The 27,357-nt window shown below is 34.4% G+C and overlaps 3 protein-coding genes across 12 annotated transcripts in view; 2 read left to right on the top strand and 1 right to left on the bottom strand.

Moving 5' to 3' along the window:
• Positions 1-208: 208 nt before the first annotated feature.
• On the top strand, positions 209-7,292 carry LOC126920823 (phosphoribosylformylglycinamidine synthase). Of its 6 annotated transcripts, none has more exons than XM_050731592.1 (20): positions 209-252; positions 1,044-1,322; positions 1,398-1,539; positions 1,609-1,759; positions 1,842-2,232; positions 2,307-2,419; positions 2,502-2,762; positions 2,840-2,913; positions 3,002-3,158; positions 3,240-3,586; positions 3,660-3,896; positions 3,993-4,118; positions 4,187-4,414; positions 4,477-4,675; positions 4,767-5,032; positions 5,101-5,317; positions 5,393-5,572; positions 5,645-5,806; positions 5,891-6,172; positions 6,422-7,292. In XM_050731592.1, exons 2-20 carry the CDS (start codon positions 1,054-1,056, stop codon positions 6,595-6,597), a joined length of 3,978 nt encoding a protein of 1,325 aa, XP_050587549.1. In that variant the 5' UTR covers positions 209-252; positions 1,044-1,053; the 3' UTR covers positions 6,598-7,292. The 6 variants fall into 6 exon arrangements, with proteins under 6 accessions (XP_050587549.1, XP_050587548.1, XP_050587551.1 ...); XM_050731591.1 differs by lacking the exon at positions 209-252 and adding an exon at positions 257-391; XM_050731594.1 differs by lacking the exon at positions 209-252 and adding an exon at positions 288-387.
• On the bottom strand, positions 6,708-11,642 carry LOC126920854 (alpha-N-acetylgalactosaminidase). Of its 4 annotated transcripts, none has more exons than XM_050731706.1 (8): positions 11,588-11,642; positions 9,340-9,501; positions 8,176-8,350; positions 7,927-8,101; positions 7,760-7,854; positions 7,334-7,693; positions 7,096-7,260; positions 6,708-7,016 (listed from the first exon to the last, which is right to left on the bottom strand). In XM_050731706.1, the coding sequence occupies exons 1-8, from the start codon at positions 11,620-11,622 to the stop codon at positions 6,828-6,830; spliced, it is 1,356 nt and encodes a 451-aa protein (XP_050587663.1). In that variant the 5' UTR covers positions 11,623-11,642; the 3' UTR covers positions 6,708-6,827. The 4 variants fall into 4 exon arrangements, with proteins under 4 accessions (XP_050587663.1, XP_050587664.1, XP_050587666.1 ...); XM_050731707.1 differs by lacking the exon at positions 11,588-11,642 and adding an exon at positions 9,977-10,456; XM_050731709.1 differs by lacking the exon at positions 11,588-11,642 and adding an exon at positions 9,881-9,898.
• A 336-nt stretch (positions 11,643-11,978) lies between these two features.
• Positions 11,979-27,357, top strand: part of LOC126920826 (uncharacterized) — a 42,173-nt gene continuing 26,794 nt past the window's right edge. The window contains exon 1 of one of the 2 annotated variants that reach the window (XM_050731606.1): positions 11,979-12,540. The gene's annotated coding sequence lies outside the window, so the exon portion shown is untranslated. The remainder of the gene's footprint in view (positions 12,541-27,357) is intronic. The other variant, XM_050731602.1, reaches the window with a different exon arrangement.

Here is a 27,357-nt window from a genome sequence, read left to right as displayed (position 1 = left end):
CATTTTAATGGTTTTTACTTCCAATATAAATTTTATAATATTTATGTATCTCTAAATATATACACACATATAACAAAACAATTTATAAAATATATATATTCATATTTATAGGAAAAAGAGAAGGTACTGCAAATATCAGGATCGATAAATTAAAATATTGAAATGTTCTTTTATTACTTTTAAATCTTTATCTATATTAAAATTTGTATATCAAAAATGTAGATATATTATTGACAGACAAAAAAGCACGTGGTAAGAAACAGCAAGGTTATGCATCGCTTCATTAATTTCATAACACGTGGAAACCTGTTGCTTGAGAGATCAGAAAATAAAATACACTTTATTTGTATATATTGTATATATATTGTAAATGGAATATCGTTAATAGCAAGTAACTTTACTTTCAACTATTATTTCGACGATATTTAATACTACATAATTTAATTTAAAATCCTATTGTGCAATTCGATTATTTTATTTGTGTTTAAAATATTTTTGACAATAATATTCTTCCATAGAACTTTATACCCTTGTTTCCTTGTGTTACATGTTTACGAAAATGTATTTTTCTATTTGTTTATAGCTAGTACGATAACGTCTGTTTTGTAAAACATGACGTAAATATAATCCAAGTATTATTATTAGTTTCGTTTAAAGATTTTAAATGGTATCAATATATATATTTCATAATCGAAAATATTCAAAAGTATTTAATTTTAAATTATTTTTAATAATAAAAAATACAGTTGAAATATATAATTTCAGTAGAAACAGAGAATGCTATATTGAGTAACATGCTCTTTTGACCTCAACTCATACTTTTGATATTATTGTTATGATACAAGCATACTATTTTGCAATTATTACACTGATAAATTGAGATAATTCACTGACTTGCTTGCCAGTTCACTCTAGGGGGTCTTAATAATTGTAATTAATTATCAGTTTCATATATCATATTATATTGTCACGTTTATTACTCTTGTCCTTTTGTATTGTGTTTTTTAATTCTTTTATGTACTGTATCATTCTGTAATTCTCAGTTTTTAGATCATGGATATTATAAGGTTCTACAAAGTACCTGGTTTAAAGTCAGGTCAATTTAAAAGCAAATTTAACAGTCTTGTTCAAATAACAAATCTGATTAGTGGTTTGGAAACTGAATTGTGTTACTATATTGAAGTTAAAGAACCTCTGAGTGCAGAAGAATTGGCAATCTTAAAATGGATTTTAACTCCTCCTTTGGAATCACAAAGTTTGAAGAATTCCAGTGCATTTGATAAAAAATTAAATAACTGCTTTATTATTGAAATTGGACCAAGGTAAGATAAGTGATAAAAAAACTATTTGACAATAATATTTAAAATTGGAATTAAATAATTTTTATGTTGTTACAGATTGAATTTTTCTACAGCATTTTGTAGCAATGCTGTATCAATTTGTAGATCTGTGTATTTAGACAAAGTAACAAGAATTGAGGCAGTAACTAGATACTGTATTAAACACAATGGAGTAATTGATAAAGAAATTGAAGATGCTGTGTGTAAATAGAATAGTATTTATTGAATATAAGAAATATACATCTCTTACATTTGTTTCTTTATTTAGATAACAGATGTACTGCATGACAAGATGACTGAATGTAGATATATGAAACCAATAGAAACTTTTGATCATGGATTTAGACCAGAAAATTGGTTTGAAGTTAATGTTTTGGAAGAAGGAAGAATAGCATTAGAAAAAGTAAATTCGAAACTAGGTATGTGTTCAAAATGAAATATAATAAAAGATAATAGGTAACTTAAATATCATTTTCAATATTATTTGAACATTTTATTTAGGTTTAGCATTTGACAATTGGGACTTAAATTTTTACACTGATCTATTTCTTAATAAATTAAAGCGCAATCCAACTAGTGTAGAATGCTTTGATTTAGCACAATCTAATAGTGAACACAGTCGTCACTGGTTTTTCAAAGGTCGAATGATTGTTGATGGTGAAAAGATGAAACAATCTTTAATTGATATGATTATGGAGACACAGAAATATTCCAATCCAAACAATACAATTAAATTTAGTGATAATAGTAGTGCAATTAAGGGCTTTCAAACAAAAGTTTTACGGCCAATAAAGACTTACACATGTAGTCCTTTCTGTTTGGAAAATGTAGATCAAGATTTGATATTCACTGCAGAGACTCATAATTTCCCAACCGGAGTTGCTCCATTTAGGTAAATAATTTAGAAATTTCATATAATGTACTTCGCTCTATGATATATTTCATAAATATTATTTCAATTTACAGTGGAGCTACAACTGGAACTGGAGGAAGATTGAGAGATATTCAAGGAATTGGTAGGGGAGGATATTACATTGCTGGAACGGCTGGTTATTCTGTTGGTAATTTGCATATTCCAGGTTTGTACTTTATATAGCTTATTTACTTTTATAGAAATAGGAAAACGTCCTATCTTCATTAAATTGTCAATCTCTTTCTTAGGCTACAATTTACCATGGGAGGAAAAGAATCTACAATATCCCAACAATATGGCTTCTCCATTAGAGATTATAATTGAAGCCAGCAATGGAGCATCGGATTATGGCAATAAATTTGGAGAACCAGTCATATCTGGTTTTGCTCGTTCATTCGGTATGACGGATGAAGTTGGTGTGCGACGTGAATGGATTAAACCTATAATGTTTAGTGGAGGATTGGGTACCATGGATGCCAATATGTCTCAAAAAATTTTGCCACAGAAAGGTGAATAGAAAATAAAATTTAAATGGTTTTTTTGTACAATGACATTAAAAGAAAAATTAAAAATTTTTGTATATCAGGTATGGAAGTCATTAAAATTGGTGGTCCTGTTTATAGAATAGGCGTAGGAGGTGGTTCAGCTAGTTCTATTGAGGTAATTTTATATTCCAAAGAATAATGTAACTGATTAATATACATTCTTAATGATCCATTAAAAATTATGAAATTTATTATTTTGTTAGGTGCAAGGTGATAATAAATCAGAATTAGACTTCGGAGCCGTACAAAGAGGCGATCCTGAGATGGAACAAAAATTGAATAGAGTTGTTCGTGCTTGCACTGAGATGGGACAGCAAAACCCAATACTTAGTATACATGATCAAGGAGCTGGAGGCAATGGTAAATAAACATTCTTAGAAGATCATATAATTAGATCGTATATTATAATGTTGAATCATTAATTATTTGAAATTACATTAGGCAATGTTCTAAAAGAATTAGTAGAACCCATGGGTGCAGTAATCTTCACAAAGAAATTTGACTTAGGCGATCCAAGCATTAGTACATTGGAGTTATGGGGTGCCGAATATCAAGAAAACGACGCAATTCTTTGCAAATCAGAAAGCAGTAATTTACTTAACGAAATAGCAGCGCGAGAAAAGTGTCCCATTAATTTTGTAGGGATTGTCACAGGAAATGGGAAAATCATTCTTTCAGAAGAGGATAATTGTGATTCATCGAAATATCTAAATGAGAATTACGAACATAAGTCGAGGCACCCAGTCGAGTTAGATTTAGAATTAGTACTTGGAAAAATGCCTCAAAAGGTGAACATGGAAATATAATAAAATAAATTAAATGTAATAATGTTTAAGTAATAATCTTTTTGTACTTTTATAGTCTTTTAATCTGCAAAGACAAATAACTCAGTTACCTGCTATCAAGTTGCCTGTAAATCTAACTGTACAAGGTATCTTAGAAAGAGTCCTACGATTGCCTTCAGTAGCAAGCAAACGATATTTAACTAACAAAGTTGATCGTTGTGTTACTGGACTAATTGCACAACAGCAATGTGTTGGTCCTCTGCATACTCCCCTTGCCAATGTTGCTGTGACAGCAATATCTCATTTCTCTACGGTAAAAAATATAAAAAATAAGCAAATAAGAAAAATAAAATCAATCAAAGTTAAACAAAAATGCAGCAAACATAATACTATGTGTTTTATCCTACAGGTTGGTATAGCAACTTCTATCGGAGAACAACCGATAAAAGGCCTCGTGAATCCAGCAGCTGGAGCCCGTATGACCGTAGCAGAAGCGTTGAGTAATTTAGTTTTTGCACGGATTTCAAATATACAGGTAATTTATGAGTATGTATTAATTTAATAAATTTTTATTCTTAGTATAACTTATTTTTATATATTTAGGACGTTAAATGCAGCGGAAATTGGATGTGGGCTGCTAAATTACCTGGAGAAGGTGCAGCTTTATATGATGCATGTTCTGCTATGTGTTCAATTATGAATGAATTAGGAATCGCAATTGATGGAGGAAAGGATTCTCTTAGCATGGCTGCACGAATTGGGGAGGATGTTGTCAAAGCGCCTGGTACACTTGTAATTTCTTGCTATGCTCCTTGTCCTGATATACGACAAGTAAGTTGAAATTACTTTGACTTTTATATTTAATATTATTTTCTATTATATTTTTATTATAGGTAGTAACACCCGATTTAAAAGCTCCTGCAGCTGGAAAAAATGGTTACATATTATTTTTAGATTTATCAAATGGAAAAAGTCGAATTGGTGGCACAGCTTTGGCTCAGGTTTATAAGTCCCTCGGAAACGAAGTTCCAGATGTACAACGCGTTGACATGTTAAAGAATGCTTTCAAAGCTATTCAACAATTAATTACAGGTGATTTAATAACTAAAGTAATTTATGAAATTTATTCTTCTATTTCAATGGAGGAAATTACTAGTATTTGAAATACTTTTCACTACAACAGAGGGAAAAGTACTAGCAGGTCATGATATTAGCGATGGTGGACTTATTACATGCCTGCTTGAAATGTGCTTTGCTGGCATATCTGGAATGAACGTGAATATTTCTCATAAATCAGGATCTCCTATTGAAATTTTATTTACCGAAGAAGTAGGATGGATACTAGAAATTGATCCAATAAATTACAATTATGTTTTGGAAGTATTTAACCAGTTTGATGTTCCTGTATATTTAATTGGACGATCGGAAGGATTTGGATTGTCATCGAAAGCATGTATTTTATACATTGCGTAAATTCACAAAATTATGTTTATGTAATAAATATTTTATATCCTCAGATAAAAGTTCAAGTACAAGAGAAGATTTTTCTGGAATCAACAGTATTACCGCTAATGAGTCTATGGGAAGAGACGAGTTATCAATTAGAACGTCGACAAACGAATGTTGAATGTGCACTTCAAGAATTCAGTGGATTACAAGATAGAACTGCACCATGCTATAAATTAACGTTTAATCCTGACGTTAGATCTACGGCAATTTACAAACATTTATCTTGTTAGTAAAGATTTAATTCGATGCAAAATCTAAAAATTTCTGGATCGTATTTATATTTGTTTGTCATTTCTACAGCAAACATTCCAGTTGCTGTAATAAGAGAGGAAGGCATAAATGGTGATAGAGAAATGGCAGCATCTTTGATAGATGCGGGTTTCGAAGTTTGGGATGTTACAATGCAAGACTTGTTAAAAGATAAAGTCACATTCGATAGATTCAGAGGAGTTATATTCCCTGGTGGTTTCAGCTATGCAGGTAAATTATTAATAGATTAATTTTTGTTTTACAAAATGGAAACGAATAAAAATTAATTTAAATTTATTTCAGATGTTTTGGGTTCTGCTAAAGGATGGGCTGCGAGCCTTTTATTCCATCCATCTCTTCAAAAACAATTAAAATCATTTATTTCTCGAAAAGATACGTTTAGTTTAGGAGTTTGCAATGGATGTCAATTAATGTCTTTGTTAGGATTGATAGGAAATGAAGACGGTACTATTATTGCATCATTAAAAGAACATGTTTATAAAATTATTAAATACAATTAATGTTTTTAATTGCTTTTTTGTGTTGTAGATGATATTAAACAACCAGATATTTTTCTAAGTCATAATGTATCGGAAAGATTCGAATGTCGGTGGAGTACCGTTAGAATTGATAAATCGCCATCGATTATGTTAAGTGGAATGGAAAATAGTGTCTTAGGTGTATGGGTCGCTCACGGTGAAGGAAGGTTTACGTTTAGAAATAATGAGGTTTTAAAGAAACTAAAGGAAAGTCATTGTTTGGCTATTAAATATACTGATGATTATGGTAATCCAACCGAACGATATCCACTTAATCCTAATGGAAGTACAGGTATTATTTGATTAAATACTTTTTTTAGATTATATAATATTAAAAATAGGGGTTAGCTACATAACATGATTCGTCTTTAAAATCTTTCATGGAGTTTGTCTTTTTATAAATCTACAAAGGATACTTTAATTTTGCCTTATATACAACTATTAATTTGCAGATATTACTAAAAGAATAATAATAACGAAATTTTGTCTGGTCATATACAATTAATTCTGTGATCTATATAATATTTATGATTAATTACAGAGGGCATTGCTGGTATCTGCTCTGAGAATGGACGACACTTAGCAATGATGCCACATCCTGAACGGTGTTCACAAATATGGCAATGGCCTTGGAAACCCTCTAATTGGAAGTATACTATTTCGCCATGGCAACGCATTTTCGACAATGCATACGCGTGGTGTGTAACAAATGATTGAGACAATAACTTTTTTTATAACATCTTGCATTAATGCAGTCAGTGTGTAAATAATGTAATCATATATTTTCTAAATAATCTATATCACGTTGTTTAACAAATCATAGAGTATTACAGATTACAAAATTCTTTATTTCCTACTTTCTTAACAGAGTATGGTAACGTTCTTTTATCAAATATTACAAAAAAAGAAGTAAATTACAGATTAAATTCATTAACACTTAGTTCGTATTATTTAAATGAGTTCTGTCTAACTTTGAACAATTGATTTGACGGCGTAAATTGCGAAAATTGATTTGTGGAGAAAATATCCTCTAAATGTAAATCGCACCGTAATATCACAACTCCGGAAGGATTAACTTTGACTTTTATTTTTGTTTGCGGCGTTAAAATGCCATAATTCACATCTTCATATAGATCCTACAAATATGAATAGTTACCTTTAACATTTTATACAAACGGTTAAGCGAAAATTTGTATTAAGTTTTTAATTACATACCTCTACATTGTATCCTCCAGGATATTGTAATCCGAGTTCCTTTAATGTAACGGACACATCAGACGGTGTACCATCCGTTCTTCTGTTTACGAACGCTATGGCGTAAGAGTAGTAATTCTGATAAACGGGAGTTATAGGTCTTGCCCAAATTTCAATACCTTTGTGCTGAAATTATAATAAAGTTTACATACATTCAAGTCTGGTGTCAGTTATTCATATAAGAAATAAATTTACTAACTTTATAAATTCGTCGACCCTGTATACCTAACGGGTCTTGATCTACAGCGATGATTTTCCTATTTTGTAAAATAGCTTTGTACTCGGGCCTAATTGTTCGTAGATCAACGGACATTAATAGAGGCGCCGCTAATATTGCCCATAACGCCATTTGCGTTTTGCTCTGCTCATAACTTAGTCCAAAATTTCCAATAATTAACATATCAGGATCATTCCAATGGCCAGGACCAGCATTTGGTACAATTGCATCTTGATTATTTCCATAATAATCTATTATGGTCTCTAAACTATTCCACGAATCTTGTATATCATCAAAATTTCTCCATAAATTACAATGTTCTGTTATAGCAGTGAAATTTGGCTAAAATTTTGTGCAACTTAGAATTTTATAGCTTTCAGTCTACAATGATATTATATCAGTACCAACCTGCATGCCAGCATAAATTTGATAAACTGGCCAACTGCAGGAATATACCATTGGCCGACCAGTTTGGTTTAAATAGAATCCAAATTCAGGATATCCTATAATTTTTCATGAATTATAAAGTTAGATCTCTTTCAATAAACATGTAATTATTGATGTTTTAATTATACCTCTATCCATTTCTGAAGGATGTGAATAACATCCATCTAATTTTACATAATCAACATCCCATGATGCAAAAGTAAGAGCATCAGTTTCTAAGTATCCCAATATTCCAGGATACCCAGCACATGTGTAGTTACCAAAATCCTCATAAATTCCAAACTTAAGACCTTTTGAATGAATCTATATAACAAAAATACATAACAATAAGTTTGTAATTCTTGTGGCAAAAAGTTGAATGGTATATTAAAACTTACATAATTTGCAAGACTTTTCATACCATACGGGAATCTTTGTCTATCTGGCACTAGCTGACCATTAACACTTCTATCTTTCTCCAGCCAACAATCATCAACATTGATATATTCATATCCAACTTCTGCATAGCCTTCTGCTACAACAATGTCTGCCATTGTACGAAAGAGCCGATCACTATAAAGTATAAAAATATATTCCTCATAATTTTAAACAGATCCATTTCTGTTAAATTGTAATTTGCAATTCATTATATCTTAAAACATGCTTCACTTGTAATATATTAATCTTTTGTTACTAATAAAACTCCTTGGACTAGAATACAGATTTATATAATGGCTATAACATAGCTCTAAGTTAAGTTATTAAGAATCATTCTTAAGGTCAGATATTGATGAATCATATTTAATATCTTGCAATTTATTCTAATTGGTATCTTGTGAATTGAATAACTATAATTTCAAGATTTCAGTATTTCCATCTTTGAACATTTTCAATATGATATTTATCTTTTTTTAAATATTCTATTATTATTGATGTTGATTAGTTTAATAATAAATATAATAATAAACAAATTACTATAGATTTAAGAAAAAATATACAACTTTGAAAATGTATTTGATATTATAAATAAACACATTACACAACAAAACAATTTAAATGTATATTAAATTAAAAATTCTTCATATGTATGTCTATAAATACAAAAAAAGCTAAAAATTCCAATAAAATATTTTTGACATATGTTTTTTGTGACCAAAAGCATTTCAAAATGCAAAAATATTATTGCATTACGTTTACATAAATAATGAATAATATTTTATATTCAAAACAACATTAAAACAAAAAGAAAAGTTTCAATGTTTGTATATTTACAATCCAAAAAGAATTCGTAAGACACTTATAAATCATATTTCATATCTTTTCTTGCTACCATTAACAATTAGAATTTGTAATATTAATCTGTAGACATAAAGGTATATAACAAAGATGCTAATGAAGTTTCACTTTATCTTTAAGAATCACATTATAATGTTAAATATCATTCAGATAGAGAGTAGATAATGCTCCAATGTATAACATACTCACAAATATCAACTGAAACAGGCTTGCGAAATTCAATTAAAAAAAATGTGCAGAAAGAAACAAAAAAGAGCAATGCTTACCTGATACAATTATCTGGATCATTTTTGCAGTCTGTATTACACCTGAATCGTTCCCAGGCAAGCCAGCCCATGGGTGGTGTTTTCACCAGACCATTTTCAAGGGCCAATGTCAAATCTGCCACTGACACAATCAAACACCATATCCATATAATCTGCGACATTCTGCAAAAACGAACACGTTTCTTTCTAACTATTTGAAAAGAAAAACTTTCCACCAATTTTTATAAAACACCAAACACTAAATTATCACTGATTTTATGACTCCGGTAGCATAATGCTTGGAAAATCTCGAATAACTTAACAAAAAGAAGAAACACCGTCGGAGTCTAAGTAGCAAAAAGATCTGATCATTAGGAGCAAAGCAGCATCGCCATCCACATCCTGCACGGCTGTTTGCAGACTGATCTGATATAAGACCTCCAAGCCAAGAGTACTTTCACCCAATGCCCCATTTCATTTTTACACACAATCACCGCGTGCTTCAGTAGTGTGAACATTGATTTCCTTTCGTACACATAGCGAGGCGGCTTCATATACTAACGCATTAAATCGCCGTTGTAACTATTACAGTACAATTACGCCTAGCAAAGACAACCGTAGCTATTTTATGTCACGAATCTCCTTCATCTTTGATTACCTCGAGCGATCGTTGTACTTTGTAAGTGCTATATGTTAGTTTCATGAGGATGAACTACATGATACTGTTACGATTCTACAGTGGGGACACTACGATTTGCACTCGGCAGCTTTATAGTTTTAACACGTTCCATGCCGCCATGAACGGCTGTTAGACGTCAATATTTCTAGCGCATGTAAAACAATTGACGGAATGTATCTTCGGTGGTACACGTGGATTAATTTGAATAGTGCGACATTCAACATATTTAATAACAGAATTGTGTGAATGCGTGTACTGCATCCTTAAAAATATGTATGATGAAGTTATCAAATTATATTGCATAGCATTGTCGTTGCAATAAGATTGCGTGCTTGTTTGTACCAGGCTTTAATCTTTCGGTCTACATATTCTATAAATTCTTTTCAACTGAAAAATATTTGATTTTCAATTACAAATTACTGTTATATTGAATTGAAGGGTGTATTTTTCGAGATATTTTAATGGGAAAAATCTATTTTGTGGAAACATGATAAGAAGTAAAGAGAAAAATAGTTGTTACGTAATAATGTGGTGATTAAACGGATGAATGGTTATTAACTTCGAGTTTCGAAGTTCGAGGAAGCTGACAAACGTTCATTCGAGAATTACAGCGGTTTACGAGACTAGGAATGTTCGTATACGAGTTGCATACGCGAATATAAACTTGACATTTCAGTGACTGAGAGGGATAACGAGTAACGAGACATGTTGGATTCCAATATAAGGCGGACGCTTGGAACGCGCAACTTTAAGATTCGAGTATTATTAGCTTGGAGAATATGTGAAAAAGTTACGAAAATGAAACATAAAGAGATGTTGTAAAGATTATATAAAAAAAAATTGTTTACCTTGTATGTATCTACAATGAAATGTCATGTAATTTTTTACCTATTATTTATTTTTTAATTATCGTGCAAGATAGTCTTTTATAAAAAGCAAAAATGTGTTTAAAAAGTGATGGAGGCGTTATTTGGAGTCCAATTCTTGGTCTCCACCGGTTTTACGGCAACTGGCAACTGCTTTTAACTTTCCATACTTTCATTTTGATTATCTAATCGAATGGAAAAATCAATAGTAGTAAGATGAATTCAGATATCCTTTTATCGACTGATGATATTGTAGTGATATCGATTTAAAAATATTTTCTAATTAAAATTATGTAAACAAAAATATGAAGTAAAATAATGATATTAAAAATTTTAATATTGCAAACGAAAAGAAAATTGCAAATATAAAAATTATATGAAAATATGGATGCTTTTACAATCGTAATAAATCGATAACAGGATTGATTTTTAATACATATCCAAATGATAATTAGTTTATAAATCTTTTTAAGAGATTTTGATGATATATTAAATTTCTTCCTATTAAGTAAATAGTTGGATTGTTATTATATAACCATCATTATATGTGATCTAAATAAACTCGATTTAATAAACTCAATCAATAAAATCTTTGGCGTTCATTATTGATACTTATTATGTCATTTAAATTATGTGTATCTTTGAAATCTATAGGATTACTGAATGACGATTTCAAAAGGAACTTTTAATATTCGCCTTGGTATGTTTTAATGAAAACACTTACTCGTTATAGCACAATGATTTTGACACAAAACACATGTTTTAGACACCGTGTATCGTTTATATACTTGGGAATTTGTATAGATAAGACAAATTTACACAAACAATTGTTTCGCTATCGCATAATTTTTCTGTAGATAACAAATTTTTCTATCGTGCTGCTATTTATTTCTTATGAAACGATAACGATAAAAATAATATTTGAATTCGTTTTGTTTCATTCATATAGCAAATAAATTATATTTATTTTTAAACTTTTCTAAATATATATCGAGAGATTGATAAAACATTGCGCGGTAGTTTATCAAAGTGCCATACCATCAAGTGTTTACCATAGATGCTAAAACAATAAAACTTCGCATACTACATTCTTTTGCGTATTATACAAATTCCGTACTTTTTTGCTTTTTTAAGTTCCCCATAAATGTATAAAAATCCGCAGTCGAACGACAATATTTTTCAAATTATTGGATGATTACGCGAGCGAGGTTCGAATGTGGCGCCGCGGCGCGTCACACCCCCAAATTATTTATTGTCCATCTCACTCGCGCTATGCCTTTCTTTGTTTAACCTCTTCTTTGTTCCCGTTCGGTCGTTCCCAACCCCCAACAATCCCGCAGCCACCGTCTAACGCGGGGCTGCTGGAGGGACAGTCGGTTTTACCTTGTAAACGAAAACGTGCTCGCCGCACTCCGGTCGCGCAAATTTTTCTCGTGTCGCGTGTCGAACGCCAATCGAACCGCTTATCAAACGGTTCATCGGTTTAATCCTGCCGATGCGACATGTCATGTGAGTAACTCGTCGCGCGTTTCTGACGTGTTATGGCGTGGAAGTGGTGGCGAACCATTGCAGTGGCATCGTTCTCGTCCGACGACACCGGGATATATTACCGCATTGACGATCAACTGTGTTGAGCCTCCATGGGAACATGAAGATACCACCCCTGTCATGACCCAGGTACGCGTACATCTTCTGATTTTTCATCCTTCGTCAATGTATGCCGTTGCTTGCCAGATTTCGTAACAAGGGTTGCGTTCTATTTCGTTAGGTGCTTTTCTTTTTTGCTATTCGATGCTACATTGCAAATAAAGCAGGTATACAAGCTTCATTAAACGATTAATAGAATGTTTCGATATCTAAGATCGACGTTGATTAGTTTGCTTTTCGATGGATGTCACAGTGACGTTTCAAATGTCATGTTGACAGATTTAACGAAGAAATGTGTTTTAAAAAGGTATTCAGTTAATCTTTAGATTATACAAATTCATGGTATTTTTAGGTTAGCTAATTTAAAAAAACTTTTTATGGTTAATTATATGTAGATCGTGTGGTAGGATGCATCTGCAATCTGTTGGTGCATCACATAGCGTATAGGGGCATCTAGGAAGTGTTTCACGAGATCAGTGACTCAGGGATGGTGTGTTTCTGTCTATTATTTTCGTTGAATTCGAGCAATAGTCGGAGCTCGATGTTGTGCGTTATCGTAAAGGGGCTGGGCGTTCTTTTGAATGGTAGATTTCGGTGCCATTGACGCGCAAGGAACTCGGACAAATCGCATGAATGGGTAATGGCGGCACCCCAGGACAATAATTTTAGGTAGTGACATAAGTACGTATAGCGCTGCGATCGTTCCATTGATCTGTGTTACATCGAAGTCCACATTTCCTAAGTCTAGTAAAACGTTTTGCAAATTTCCATTTCGCTTTACAATCTATGTATAGTTCGACTTTATGCTCGATTAAAATAATGCAAACCTTTTTACGATTCTATAAAGCTATAGCGGCAGTATATCAATATCGAAGTAAGAATAAAATAGTTACTGTTTCAGGTTATATTTCTGCTTTTCGATCGTCCAAAAATTTCTTCAGTTTGGAAGAATTATGAAAAAGTTGTTAATGCACAAGAATTTCCCGTTTCAATCCCTTTGCTGAAGTTTCTCTTGAAATTTTTCGTTTCTTGAAACGTGAGCGAGATTGAGACGTGAAAATTCGTAGCCGGTTTAACGATTACTATCGGTCAATTTGTCAACTGCGTAAAAGTTAGTCGCATTTGCTTGCAGTCATGAGCGTCCACCTTGAATTACTTTTTATTACAGTGCTGCGCGTGTGTGATGTACGTAGCACACGTATGACGTATGACTTTAACGTGATACGTAATTCCTGTGTACTACGCGAACCATGTAAATTATTCAGAAGTAAAAGTAGCTTAAATATGGACGTATCGTTCATACTGGCAGAGTAATAGCGACCGTTCAATATGAATCGAACGATATTCTTTTATGCAGGAATTCAACAATTATATAAAATTCTTCTTCATATCCATATACTAACAGTCTGTTTAACTTGCGGAATATGCATTAAGAGGTTCGCCCTGAGTATTCTTGCAAAAGAATCTGCTATTCATTTTTTCCTATCATGATCTGGTTCTGTTCTACACTTTTCCCATGGATGATTTTGCTATGTTCGTATGTATGATACGTATTAAAATTCGAACTGTGGCCTTTATGTATAATCGAATATGGAGGAAAATACTTGATAGCTGGACAAATAAGTGGCGTTATGCTCGATGACGTTCTTCGTTCGTAGCCCATTTCGGCTCACTATTTACCATATTTTATCTAGGGCGGCGCGGGTAAATCGATACGCGCTACTTTCATTCATGGCTGCTTCCCCTCACACGGCTAGCACGTTGCCTCTACGTACCACCACTGACGAGCAACCTCCACAACCCCTTATCCCCACTATCGGTGCCACCACCACTATTTTACCCATTAGTGGCTATCTCTGTTGCAGTGATTCTCAAATTCCTTCTCCTTTCTTGGTAGAATTCCTTCTCCTTGGCGCTTGATGACGTCATGGAATTTAGTCCTACGTTATACGTATATATACATATATATTCATGTATAGAAAGACCAACGTATTGAAATCGACCATTATAAGTATACGGAAAAGTTGATAATTTTTTTTATAAATGAACTAATCTATTGTATATACTATTATTCGATTAATTTATATATTGTTGTGCATTTATAAGAAAACTATCAGCTTCTTTATATTACTCGTAGTTCATCATAATTATAAATTAACGAATTTCTAAGAAATAATTATAAATTTAAAAATAGGATTTAAAACGATTTTTAAAATTTGATCATTTGAAGATTTGAAAATGGAATAATAATTATGGAAAGTGAATTTAAAGGTTGTTTCGTGGAAATGAAATTGGAAAACGAAGGCACATCGTCTTTTCAGAATTTAATGGAAATGTCTTGTTTATGATTTTCACGAAGCCGATTCGGTCGGTTTGAAAATGCAACTTTGTTAACAAGCTGTTAGTGCGAAGCCAGCGAATCGGGTCATTACCGCGCGGTAATTTGTCAAATTACCTTTACGAACCAGGCGTGCTATGGATCGTAACGTTTCGCACATAAACTTTTAGTCTTCGCTGTGTTAAGTGTACGTAATTCGTAGATCTTCGCAGGCAATTTTCTTCAAGAAGAAATTAGAAACAAACCTCCGAGTCGACTAGAAATTAGATTAACTTTGAAAGCTCGAGCAATCGGAGATTCAGATGTTCGATCGCTTGAGAATTCCAAAGATTTGATAATTCGTGAACCGAAAAATTTGTGAAACTAAAAATTTCCGAGATTTAAGAACTAAAAGAATTTCGAGATTCAACGATTGAGATTATTCAAATTTTGTTGAAGTAAAAAATTGGAAAATTTACGAATTTCAAAATTTAGTAATTTGAAAGTTAAAGAATTTGAGCAATTGAGAATTTGAGATTCTAACGTCTCTCTTATTTCTGCAATCTTCTTCTAAACTTACATTCTTTATACATACATTTTGTGAATAAGTTTTCTCTAAGCAATAATTCTCCGTCAATGGAAATTTCCTTTGGTAGAGTCCCATCGTGACGATTCCTAGTCACGAGCCTGTTTAATATTATTCGAAGGTATTCAGAGAATCACACGGGCGGACAGTACGAACGAGATTATAGATTACATTTGCAGATTCTATTTGCATACTAGGTTAAGAAGGGCTTCTGTTCGTCTGTGTTCAATATCGTATCACGACTGAGAAGAATTATCCTTCGGTAGGAAATCTCGTTCTCTTCGATTGTCTCTTCTCTTCCTTTTTTTCTTTGCGTTTATCGTTTATCCGAACGATATACGTAACAGGTAGCTTTCAATAGGGCTAGGCATTTAAACATCAGCTTTCAACTGAAACGTAGCGCAGAGGAATAAGAGGTACTTATAATGCTAATGGAATAATCCGATGCTTCTTCGCGAATTAGATTAAATCCGAGATTCCGAGTATTTCGAGTGCTCTCGTTAATCCTATTCTCTGTATCGATGTTCAAATAATTTAGTAGGTCGTTTACGAGCCAAATTATAAATAATTCTTAGCGATCAATATTTAACAATATTAATTAGTTACTCTAATCGATCATATATTAACTTAATAATTATAATATAATTATAAAGTAAGCATGTAAATTAATTTTTTTAATTCACTCTAGTTTTAGTAATCATTTGTAGTTCAAATATCGTTTCGTCTTATTTTTAGTTTCGCCTGCATAATTTCACGCGAGATAGCCGAATATAATAGAGATTATTTTCTTAATTAAGTTTATATTACCTGACATATAAAAGGAATTTCATTTCGTTTAAAATTAGTAATTTGCTAGTTTTTCACCAATTCGTATAGTAACGAAATGAGTAATAAAAGTGAATTGATAGTTGTATCCACTCGGTAAAGTACAAAGTAGCAAGTTGAGAATCAATGTTCTGCTACCATGTTGATATCACTACCACGTTCACCACCTACGGGATCATCCTCATTGGCGCATGGTTGCAAGAACTTTCCAGCACCACCTCCGCTACCATCGCTACTAACGATGAAGATGGTGATCTCGTGATTTCAAAGCTTGATTCTCTCGTATACAATTTTCAATCGCTTCCGATTGTTTATTAGCGATAAAAGCATTTTAGTCGGACTATAGGTAAAATATATCAATAGAAAAATTAATCTAGAAAAATCAGATTATCATCTCGCATTATTTATCGATACAGTAAAATTACAAAACGCTGCCAAACTCTCAACGACGAATTCGTAAAGCGTTAGAAGACTCTATGAGCCAAAACTGTCTTACTACGAACGATCGAATCTACTTGCTCGATTCACCCGCCAGTTCACTCTTCGCGATATTATTTTCAAATGATTAAAAAGTCTGTAATATCTGCGCAACGTACTGACACATGTATATTATAAAACGAATAACAGACACAGTTCTGGATATAGTGAAAGAAATACGAAGAAAGACAGTGTTTCATTTCCATCTGAATAAACCTTTTGAGACTTATACATATGCATCGAGCTTTTGTTTAACCGAGGCCACGTACGTGTACGATATTTCTCGCGCAGATTGCAAAACATTTTCCAATATCATCTGTCTTCTCCGACGCTTCTAAATACACTCTGAACAGATATAAACGAAACATAAGGGAAACAATTATTCCTTGTCTTGATCCTCCTATGTTTCTCCTATTTCTTATCTCCCAATCACGCGTTTAATAACTTTTTCTTCTACTTCTCTTCTCGTACTGAACAACGATAAGACGTCTAATTTCACTTGTGTCTAATTTTTATTACGCTTTTTAATCGTGACATTTTAAAGAGATATTGACATTTAAGAGATTGCTGCGGTCAGTTTGATGCACCTTCAAGAAATTCAAATAAATAATATAGTTACGTATGGACGAACAACGTGTTTTCCGTAACGAACGTAATCTTCTCTAGGGATTGATATGAGTCATGCCAGGAAGTTGGCTCGAAGCCATCGCTATACACCATATCGCATCGCCGGGCTACCCCCACTATTCGCTATCGTCACCACGTCACTGCTGACGCCCCTTTACACCCTCGCAGCCGAGTATTTCAATCGTTCGTGGCTGGCTGAGTCTTCCACCCACCCATTCTCCCACCCTTCGCTCACCCTTGCCCTGACCCTTCTTCGTCTCTGTTTCCTCGTCATCGGATTACCACCCTCTATTTCCCTTTCTCTCTCTCTCTCTCTCTCTCTTTTATACGTTAGCTATCCCCTTCTCTGACTCAGTCATACACGCGATTCACCAACGCTCTCTGTCTTCCTATTTTTAGAACAGTCCGCGCGGAATAAACGGCCCCATAACCACCCCGTTCTCGCTGGCTGCACGGGGGTAGAATCGACCGTTGAAACTTTGATTTTACTTCTACGGAAGTTTAGTAGTTGAATTATTGGGGCGGATCAGTTAAGCGAGGGGAAAAAGCAACGATCGAGATATAACGAACTTGAACTACTTAGGGTAGAATTCCAGTTACAGCGGAATCCGCTTATTACGATCGCTTTGGCATTTCTTGCAACTCTCGATAAGAACAACCGGCTGATAACACAAAAATACATCAAATATACAGAGAATGGAAAGTTCCCATTGTCGAATTCGATACGATATCTGTACGACTTATATCTCTCGCGAAATGTACACGCTTGATACGGCGCTACGTTCGTTACGGACAACCGTTTTCGAAAATAATATAACAAATTTATTTGAAAAAGGTATCAAGCGTTGCACGTCGCTTGTTCGTGTCTCTTAACTCCTGAATGTAATTCTCGTAGTTACAACGCCTTTCGAAGTTCGTCGCTCCATGAAACGTGTGAAAGATACGAGCTACGCTACGGATAATAGCAAGTTTCGAAGGAAACTTCTGGTACGAATTTGCTGCGAACTCTTGTCCTTTCTCCCTTATCTATTGCTCAAGTGTCATGCCCGATATCAGCAGTCGTAGTTTGATTACCACAGGCGGATTGTTTTTAACTGTTTTCACTTCTAATTTCGCTTCTGCTTAACTTTAACTAATTTCCTTTTGGGATTTACTCATTATCATAATAATAGGCGATTAACGACGTTATCCGTGATTATAACAACCAGATGACCAGTTCATTGATTCTTCCCACTGTCTATAATTTGTTGTTGTTATAGCAAACGATAAGCCAAGTTTCATTTCAACAAATAGAACTCGTGTTTTTCGTGTTGGTATCTTGAAGTTCGTATTTTGTGAATGAACGACGTGGGAAAGGTGTTCCGTTAAGGTTGGTCAGGTTTCTTTAATCTGATCTCCTGGTTTCCGTAAGAGCAAGAACCACGTGCGAGGGCAAGATACGGTCAGAATATGGCAATTAGCAATATAGCAATTTGAATCAAAAATTCAAACTTCAGATCGAGATAGAGATGACGTCATCAAACAATTTTCGTATTTCGTTTGTTAATTGTGATTCGTTTCCAACGAAGCGATAACGACCTATCATAATATTACTGGAAATAAGAATCCCTGGCTGAAAAGTATCTTATTGAAAGAAATCGTACGCAGAAAGACAAATTCGTTTCTCAGTGCTCATTACGCATACTTTTCAACTATTTCTTCATGAAAGCAATAGTCTCGAGCGTTGCATCTTGTTACTCGCACATCTGTATTTACATTGGAAGGTGGGGGGGGCGGATCTGGTGGGTAGTTTGCAATTCCGAATCGATTTTATCGTATCGCTATAATAACAGTACGTGCGTGCGTGAATCAGTTATAAATATAGAGTTGCCGTGTTCAAAGATTTCCTCGAATGACCCTCGTGTTATATGTTAACTGCGTTCCTCCTTCTCTTTCCTTTTTCTATTCTCGTAGGGCCATTGCGTGGGCGTAACGTTCGAGGGCGTAATACGTTCGTAATATATCGCAAAGGGGGTGTTGGAAAAGAAAGACACGGTAGAACACGAAATTAAGGATAATAAATGTGAAACGAGTCATCGATCTTTCTACGATCGATCTCGTACGAAGCTAAATTAAACGAGCGTTAAACATTCCTCCTGTAGAATCTAATTTTTCGACAACCGTATATTTTCATACTATCTGCAACAAATTTGCTATTACGTAACTACACACGATTCGCAAGATTTGTCTGACTTAAAAAAAAAAAAAAAAAAAAAAAAAAATGTATTGCCATTCACCACGAAAAAGAAAAGAAAGAAACCAACCTCTCCATCCAGGATGTACTTCCGTTTATAGAGATAGGTTTTATAAAGATAAAATATTTAATTTTTTCGGTCGTTTATTCAGTCGCGATCACGAGTCGAACCGAGTTGCAGACTTTAATCTCGTCTTGAAACATTCTGCTATTGTGCCTGGTGGGTCCGATTAGAAAGGATACTAGACTTTTTTCCTGTCGATTCAATATGCTCGCGGCCACGATGAAAATCTGATTGCGAGGCTCACCGTGTGTCTAGTTGCAGCAGTGTCACCGCTTCCGTCTTTTCATACTTTCTATCGTATCATCTCGTTTCGTGGTTTTCGTCTACAGCTCGGTACAAGTACGCCGTGATGTTGAATCGAACGTAAAATTAACTATCGTCGGTTGGAACTGGGTAATTTTGAGGAGGAAAAGGGGACCATTAAGAAGGATGATCATCGTTAAAGATTGGATTTACCAGACAGGAAATTGAGATTATCGGGAATAGATTAGATTGCTTTGTCGAATTGTTCCTCGATCACTTTCTACTTTGCAGTCTCCGTTGGTTGAAATTGAAGTTACCGATCGATTTAGTTAATTAATTAATTTAATTAGCCACCGATCGAGTTATCGATGTAGTTTCCGTTGCCTTTTCCTATTATTTTATTTTTAATTCTCAGCTAGCGAAGCATTCGTGCAGAAACTTGTAGATCAACGAGTAATTAAATATAGATACTTTTATTTTTTATTATACCAGCCCAGAGAATTATTTTTTAATACTCAGTTTTACATCCCGCATTTTTTTGAATTTTTGATTAAGCGTCCAGACAAATGAAATTCGATCAAAAATCGTGGAAATTCGTTTCAAAGGTTCGTTCCTAAAGCAAATCGGCGTGTAACAAAATTGATAAACAAGCTCAGTGGAAAATACTTAAGAGTAAAATTTCCAATTCCACGGTACGATCTCTCGTTCCTGTCTCGCAATTAATTTTCTACCGAGCATCCAGACTAATTAAATTTAATTATTAATCGTGGGAAATGAGTTTCAAAATTCGTTTCTAAATAAATTCGACGATCAGATAGTCGCTATTCGTGAACTAGGAGAGATAGAGGGAGAACGATCGGACTATATCGTAACTATGGTCTGAGAGTGGAGAACAGTAGAACACGAGCGTTCGTGATCAGCCACATTGAAAGTGCCTCGCCTATAAAGGTCAATTCTCCTGCTTTGAAATTAACGAAGAAACGTAGCTCGTTGGCCCATAAAGACAGCCTTTTTTCGACCAATTTCAACATTCAGTCAAAGGCAACCTACATACCTCTGTACAATTTCAAAGTGAAATTTTCTTGTTTCGCTTGTTTGTCGCTTGACTCGGCTATATAGAGTTTCACGATTTCAAAGTGGCTTCGAGGAACAAAGTGGAGGAAGACAATAGGTACTGCCATATTTGGGACGTTGAATATCTGAAAAATCTGTTCGGAGAAACACGTATAGATTGCTAGAAATTTTGTTACGCAACGAATATATCGGATCGTGAATTAATTTCCTATTATAACTTGCTGCTAAATCTCAACTCTTTAGTATGTATAGTAATGTATAAGTAATGCTAGATTTAATTAGCTAGACAATCATTAGACAATTTAACTAGACAGGAAATTATTCATTTATTTCCTATGAAAGTATTAGTATTTATTTCGTACGAATGATCGAAGCCATGTTATTTCTATTCGACATGGAAAATACGGCAAAATTGTTCTCTAAAACGATCGGTTTACATTCTTTGTTATTTTATTACACCATCAGAAGATTAAATAACATACTGATAAAATCAAAGCTTACACGTTGAATTGGAACGAACAAATTGGCAGGAATTTAAGATAGCGAGCGTCTAAAATTTCAGTCACATCGCGTGAGTCATTAGTCCTTCTTGTAAAATGTACAATCTTCAATTCACCTCGCTATTTGATGCTATAATTTGCTATCTCGCTATACTTACATAGTACGAGCTACTATGGAATATGAAGTCTCATTAGTTAGTTTCATCGCTCGTTTACCAATGGAGAAAGTGATGTTACGAGCGATTACTCTTCTTTATGCCATCGAACCGTACAAGACAGGGTTTGCTACAATCTGCCAGTTAACGCACGTTAAAGACGATAATTAAGATCGTTCGAGTAACAGCTTCTCGAGTTGTATGAAGACGTGATTCATCCTTTGCGAGGAATACAAATTCTATTACAATCGTTCCAACGTTTCAATAGATATGTTTTATGAACGAAAGCAAATCCGATGTTACAAATATGGGAAATGACGCGTATAAGAATTGTATAATCCGCACGAATGCCAAAATGCTGCAAGTTATCACTCGAGCGTTATTAAAATCATTGTACAATATTTTAGATTTTAGATCGAGGTCGAACGCGTTGCGTTACATTCGTGATTGTCTCGTAATTGGAGGAGTTTTCAACATTTGAAGGTCGTCATTATGCTTCATTTCTCTTTTTTCATTTAATATGGAATCGCGTGATTTTCTGTACGTGCAACGGCAGGAAAGACAAAAACAAGGCCCGTGCAATCAAGGTTATTCTGCCAATTAAGTAATTGCTCGTGATTTCGTTAAGCTTAATCTGTCCCTCGTACGATTATCAGCAAACAATCTTGGCTGGATGATACAGAAACTCTACACCGTATTCGTGCATTTACATATCCAAATATAGACAAGATATTAATCTTAAAAATGCAATCGCAACCAGATATTTAACATTTAAAAGTGCAACGGTTCGAAAAAGTTAAAGAGAATCGTTAACGATTTTCCATTATATTTGTCTCAGGCACGCGTACTTCACTTTTCTAAATTACCTCTTACAGTTCATTTTTCTAAAAAAAAAAAAAAGAATAAATCAATAAATAAGAAAAAAATTAATCGGTGAGCAATGTTCTTTTATCCTACTTTATCCGTATACGTTTAAAGTTCCCGAGTCTCCTCCTACAGTTCTCTTCTATAAGAAACGTCCGACAAAGAAAATCAGAAAATATCGCGATGATACCAACGATATATAACATCGTGTACGCCTAATATTCCCGAAGAAGCAGAATCGATCCCAAAACATCGATCCTTGAACGTTATATAGGCCGAGGACATTCTTTTCCGAGAACGAAAGCAGTTTTTAGAGAGCGATCTATTCTTGCGCGTGAGCCGAATAGCGCCAGAGAAATTGTAATAATCTGCCGCCAAGTGTACCAACTGAAACAAAAAGGAGGCTCTACATCAATCGTGCAACGTTAAAGCAGCTGCGTTTGAACGTTGGAAATAGCAGCGGGTATTTTTCAAGGCTCAAAACCGTTCCTCATTGTTCCATCGATAAACGCCAACTAAATTAATTCGAGTGATTGTCGTCCTACGCGGTTTTTATTTTTTCTTCCTTTTTTTTTTTCAACATAACGAGTTATGACACGTGGAAAATGTCACGATCGAAATGCGCACCGGTATTTTTTTCTGCTCCACGGTCAGTTAAGATCATTTTTCTGAGAAATTTCATCCTTCGTCCTTCGTCCAACGTGCTTTCGCGTTTCTTCGCCGCTGTTTATTAATAGTTGTAACGTCTACCGTGAAGTTTTTGTCGCACCACGCACGCAGACGACGTAGAAAGACATAGCGGACGTGGATCTGGTTTGGTGCATCGATGCATTCTTGGAGATTTGAGGGGGAAGCCTGACGCGTACAGTTCATCTTGACATTGAATTTCAATCAGTCTGCATCGTTGGCGAATTTAGGAATTTCAGTTTCAGTGTTTTGCCTCGCATGTGCGTATTTGGGTATTTTTATTGAAATATTTAACATCGAACGTGTAAATCGGAGAACTTCGACTATTTACTCTTTGCATGTTAAACGTAGGTATTCGAATTTATACTCGCATCTCCTTCGTCAGTTTGTATTTCTTCGTTTTGAATGTTTAATTTTGAATCTCGTTAACTTCGAGATGAAAATCGCGCGCAAAATACTTTAGTCTACGTAACAAACTTCGACTTTCGGTCCACCGAAATTTCAGTTCAAGTTGGAAATAAAATTCATTTTGTGCTATTATGAAACAGACATATTAGGTTGTCGCAGAAGTTTCTTTCGTTTTATAAGGAATGATTTTGTAATAGTAGAATAAGATGGATCGTACGCAATTCGATAAGATAATATAAAAGAGAAGAACGTTGTGCATCTATTATTTTCCTTGTAATACGAAGCGACGTCGATTAATCGAAATAAATGAGGCTTGTTTCTTCATTCGACTGTATATTTCGTAAAATTTGTCGATATAACGTATTTTTATTCTAACGTTGCCAAATTTTAATAGGATTCCAGACGAATCGCGCATTACGTAAGAGATCGAAAGAGAGGAAACTTTAATGAAGATTCTGTCTTATCTATCTATCGTGTTCTGAAATTTATTGCGAAGTATTAAACGAGATTTCGTACGGATTTTAGAAGTCTGTTATTAATGCAAATGAGAGAAAAAGATGTTACGAAGTGACGAAAGAAACGGCTACTCGCAGGCACATGTTTCTCTTTTCCATATTTAATTTGATGCTGTTAAATAACGATCAACCGTCTGCAGCATTCTGTATCAATGTTTACAACACGCCGTAAAAATTCCAATGTATATCTTAATTTGGAAATTCAAAGTCGAACATTTGAATTTAATTCCGATTCATTCGAATTGTAAGAAATTATGTTTCCAGCTAACGTATACCATTTTCGATAAGAGGCTATTTTCCAGAAAGCTGTCATTCTCTAATTAATTCTGTTTCTAGTCATTAGACGAAATTTGAAGGAGCAAGAATCCACGGAATCTGCAGAAATATATAAAATATCCGAGATAAATCACTCGTTACAATATCTACACATAATAAGTGACAAAAGCTTGTATCTATGTTCGATCTCTTTAGTTACGTTTATGAAATTGCATAAACATTTGTAATCTAATTTATAATATAGATTAACATTTACGTATCGAAGCTTCAGAGGTTATAGTTTATATAAACGGAAAGAAATAATCAACCTTCTTACGAAATTATTTTCTTCGGCGTAAAAAGATTAGATACTGTATCTAGCATGTTGCAAATTAGAAACGATCCACCAAGTATACCGTCATCTTTAGCAAATCTCATCTTCGTCGTCAGCCTTCAAAGTCAGCCGTAAATACACCGTTGTTAACCATAAAAATCCAACAAAGGAGGACGAAAACATCAGCGTCCGATCTTTTGTGACCCACTTGGTGGTGTCCTTGCACCTGCGATGGAATGTGGGTCGAGTCGAGCGCCTCGTCTGGATCCCTTCGAAATTCAATTGCCATTCGTTATTCCTCGACTAATAACTATCCTACACGATGATTTCTCGTAGCCTCACCTCAGACAGCAACGAAACCAAGATCGAGGAAACGGAACGAAAAAAAAAGGAAAAAGGAAGAATCAGGCTATCACTTTCCGTTAGGCTACCGCTTTACACCACTTTCACGGGTTCAACCTACGTACTGATAATTTGTCGTCCTTTCAAAATTTTCAATTCTGCGTTCGTGTCTCGAAAAGAAGAAAATATTTATTTATTTTTTCCACATGACAGCCTGGGAAAAGCAATTGGCTTACGTATACGTGTACGTAACTGCCATTCGTTTCCATGTGGATCTTAGCGGGTGCAAACATCTATCCACACTTCCACCCCATACATGTACATCCTCTCTTACACCTGGTGGTACAAGTTAAACATATATCCTTATTTTTATTCATCTATATACGTTATCCTTTCATCTAACCTGTCGTATACTATCATACATCCATCTTCGGCGTACAATTAGTTCCTTGCCTATCTCCAGAATCTTCTTCCAGAATCCTGGCATTCTCGTGTAACGATAATAAAAGTAAGTGATTTCTATGACTTCTTTTTCAAGCTGACTACTAGTTACTTCTTGGGATGTAGATAGTCCTGAAATACAAACGTAATTTTATTATTTCACTCGTTTATTTCGTTTATCGTATGTTATACAACTTCTATGATCATCTTTGACGATGTAACCATTGTTGACGCGCAGCGTAGCATCATCAGAGGCATCGGAATGCAAAATTTAAGAAATTTCACGAAGATATAAAAAAGTTCTACTCCCATGTAACCAGCGGCTGATGCAAAAAAGGGTCTGGAAAAATCTCTCGCTGTTGTTGTTGTTACACAAGAATTCGCTCTTCAAGCAGCCTTTTATCATCGTTTCAATTTTTTACGAGCATAACGCGTTCCGAGATGCTAACATTCCTGAAAGGGTTCACTTGCTGTTTACCGTTTGTTCAGCTGCTCGTTCAGGTTTCTAGAACTGGAATCTGATTCCACGTTTCTCGCGTTTCGATGCAATTATTCCATCTGCCGATACACTCGGTGACCGTGCTTACAAGCGAAAGTCCAGTCCATTCTTCGCTTGTAGTTCGTTCGAGACGCTCCACCGCCCTCGTCATTCTCGTTCTCTCCTTTCCCACACCTCGCATTCGCCTTGCTTGCGGTGCATGTTTGTTTATTTAAACGAAAAGCAGAATAAATGCCTTCGCTATATGAGATGACAAAGCAGGAGAAAGTTACTGTTAACATATGCACATATGTTACATATGGGTTTAAAGATACGGATACAGGCATAAGAACAAGTTAAAGTATACTTGCAGCGAGTGTTTTAAGGCTTCTAAGGGGACTAAGGTTTGTCCAGGTAGATTTACCGTCGCGTGGGAGGAGTTGGTACGATTTAGCACACGATTAGAGCAATTAAAATAACTATAAGTTGCGCGGCCTTGATTACATGTAATTAGACAACGGGTTGTTACGCATTCGTGGGTAATTTAAAGATGTAAATATGTAGAAAACTCGCGCGATTGTGATTATAAAAATTATTAGCGTTGCGCCTCCGACCAGCAGAATAACAATTAGTCTGTGGATATTTATAGGAAATAAAAGGTAATAAAGATACCAAACAAAGCACGGAATATGCAAAAATACGTGAGACGTCGAAAATAATTTATTGCTTATAATATCTATGTAAATGCATTTATGTAAATTTTATAAAATATCTACAATCTAATGATTATATATATATTTTTTTTTATTATTTTGAAATATGTACAGTGCTGTCTTGTTAGTAAGTGGCCACGGGACGTGACCTTATCTGGCCAATTATAGAGGGAGGTATTTCTAGGAAATTCCAAGTATTTCTCTCCTCTGGTGTGGTTCGCGTTATACCTTCACCCTCTTGCACGTTAATTTACCAACCAATATCAGAATATTAAGAAGCTGATAAATTATAAACTACATTTCTTTGAAATTTTATAATTTCATATCAAATCTTCTCGATCAGGTGACTCATAATTCGTATAAATCACTATCCCTGTCAGTAAATTTGATAGCATCATAATAGAAAATTTGCTAATACCAATGAAATATTGCTAATATTAAATCGATCGTGCAAAGGAGCTCCGATATATCTTTTCATTCGACGTACACAATTTCGAAGGACGCTTTCACAAAATTTATTTCAAAAATAGACGAGGATAGAAACGGACAGTTAACGAAGCAAAATCTTGGCCAATGTTTAACTCAGCGTTAACGTACTATGCTTTGTATCCAGTGTGGACGAATCCTTAATGGAACGGAGGTCCTTCGATTTTGCACGATGCAAACTCAATTTGTTCGCCATATACCGGTTGACCTAGTTCAATGGTTA

Source organism: Bombus affinis, chromosome 10, assembly GCF_024516045.1.
Source record: "Bombus affinis isolate iyBomAffi1 chromosome 10, iyBomAffi1.2, whole genome shotgun sequence".
Classification (NCBI taxonomy): Eukaryota; Metazoa; Arthropoda; class Insecta; order Hymenoptera; family Apidae; genus Bombus; species Bombus affinis.
The sequence above is the reverse complement of the archived record's forward strand: the minus strand, read 5'-3'. Positions and strand labels throughout refer to the sequence as shown.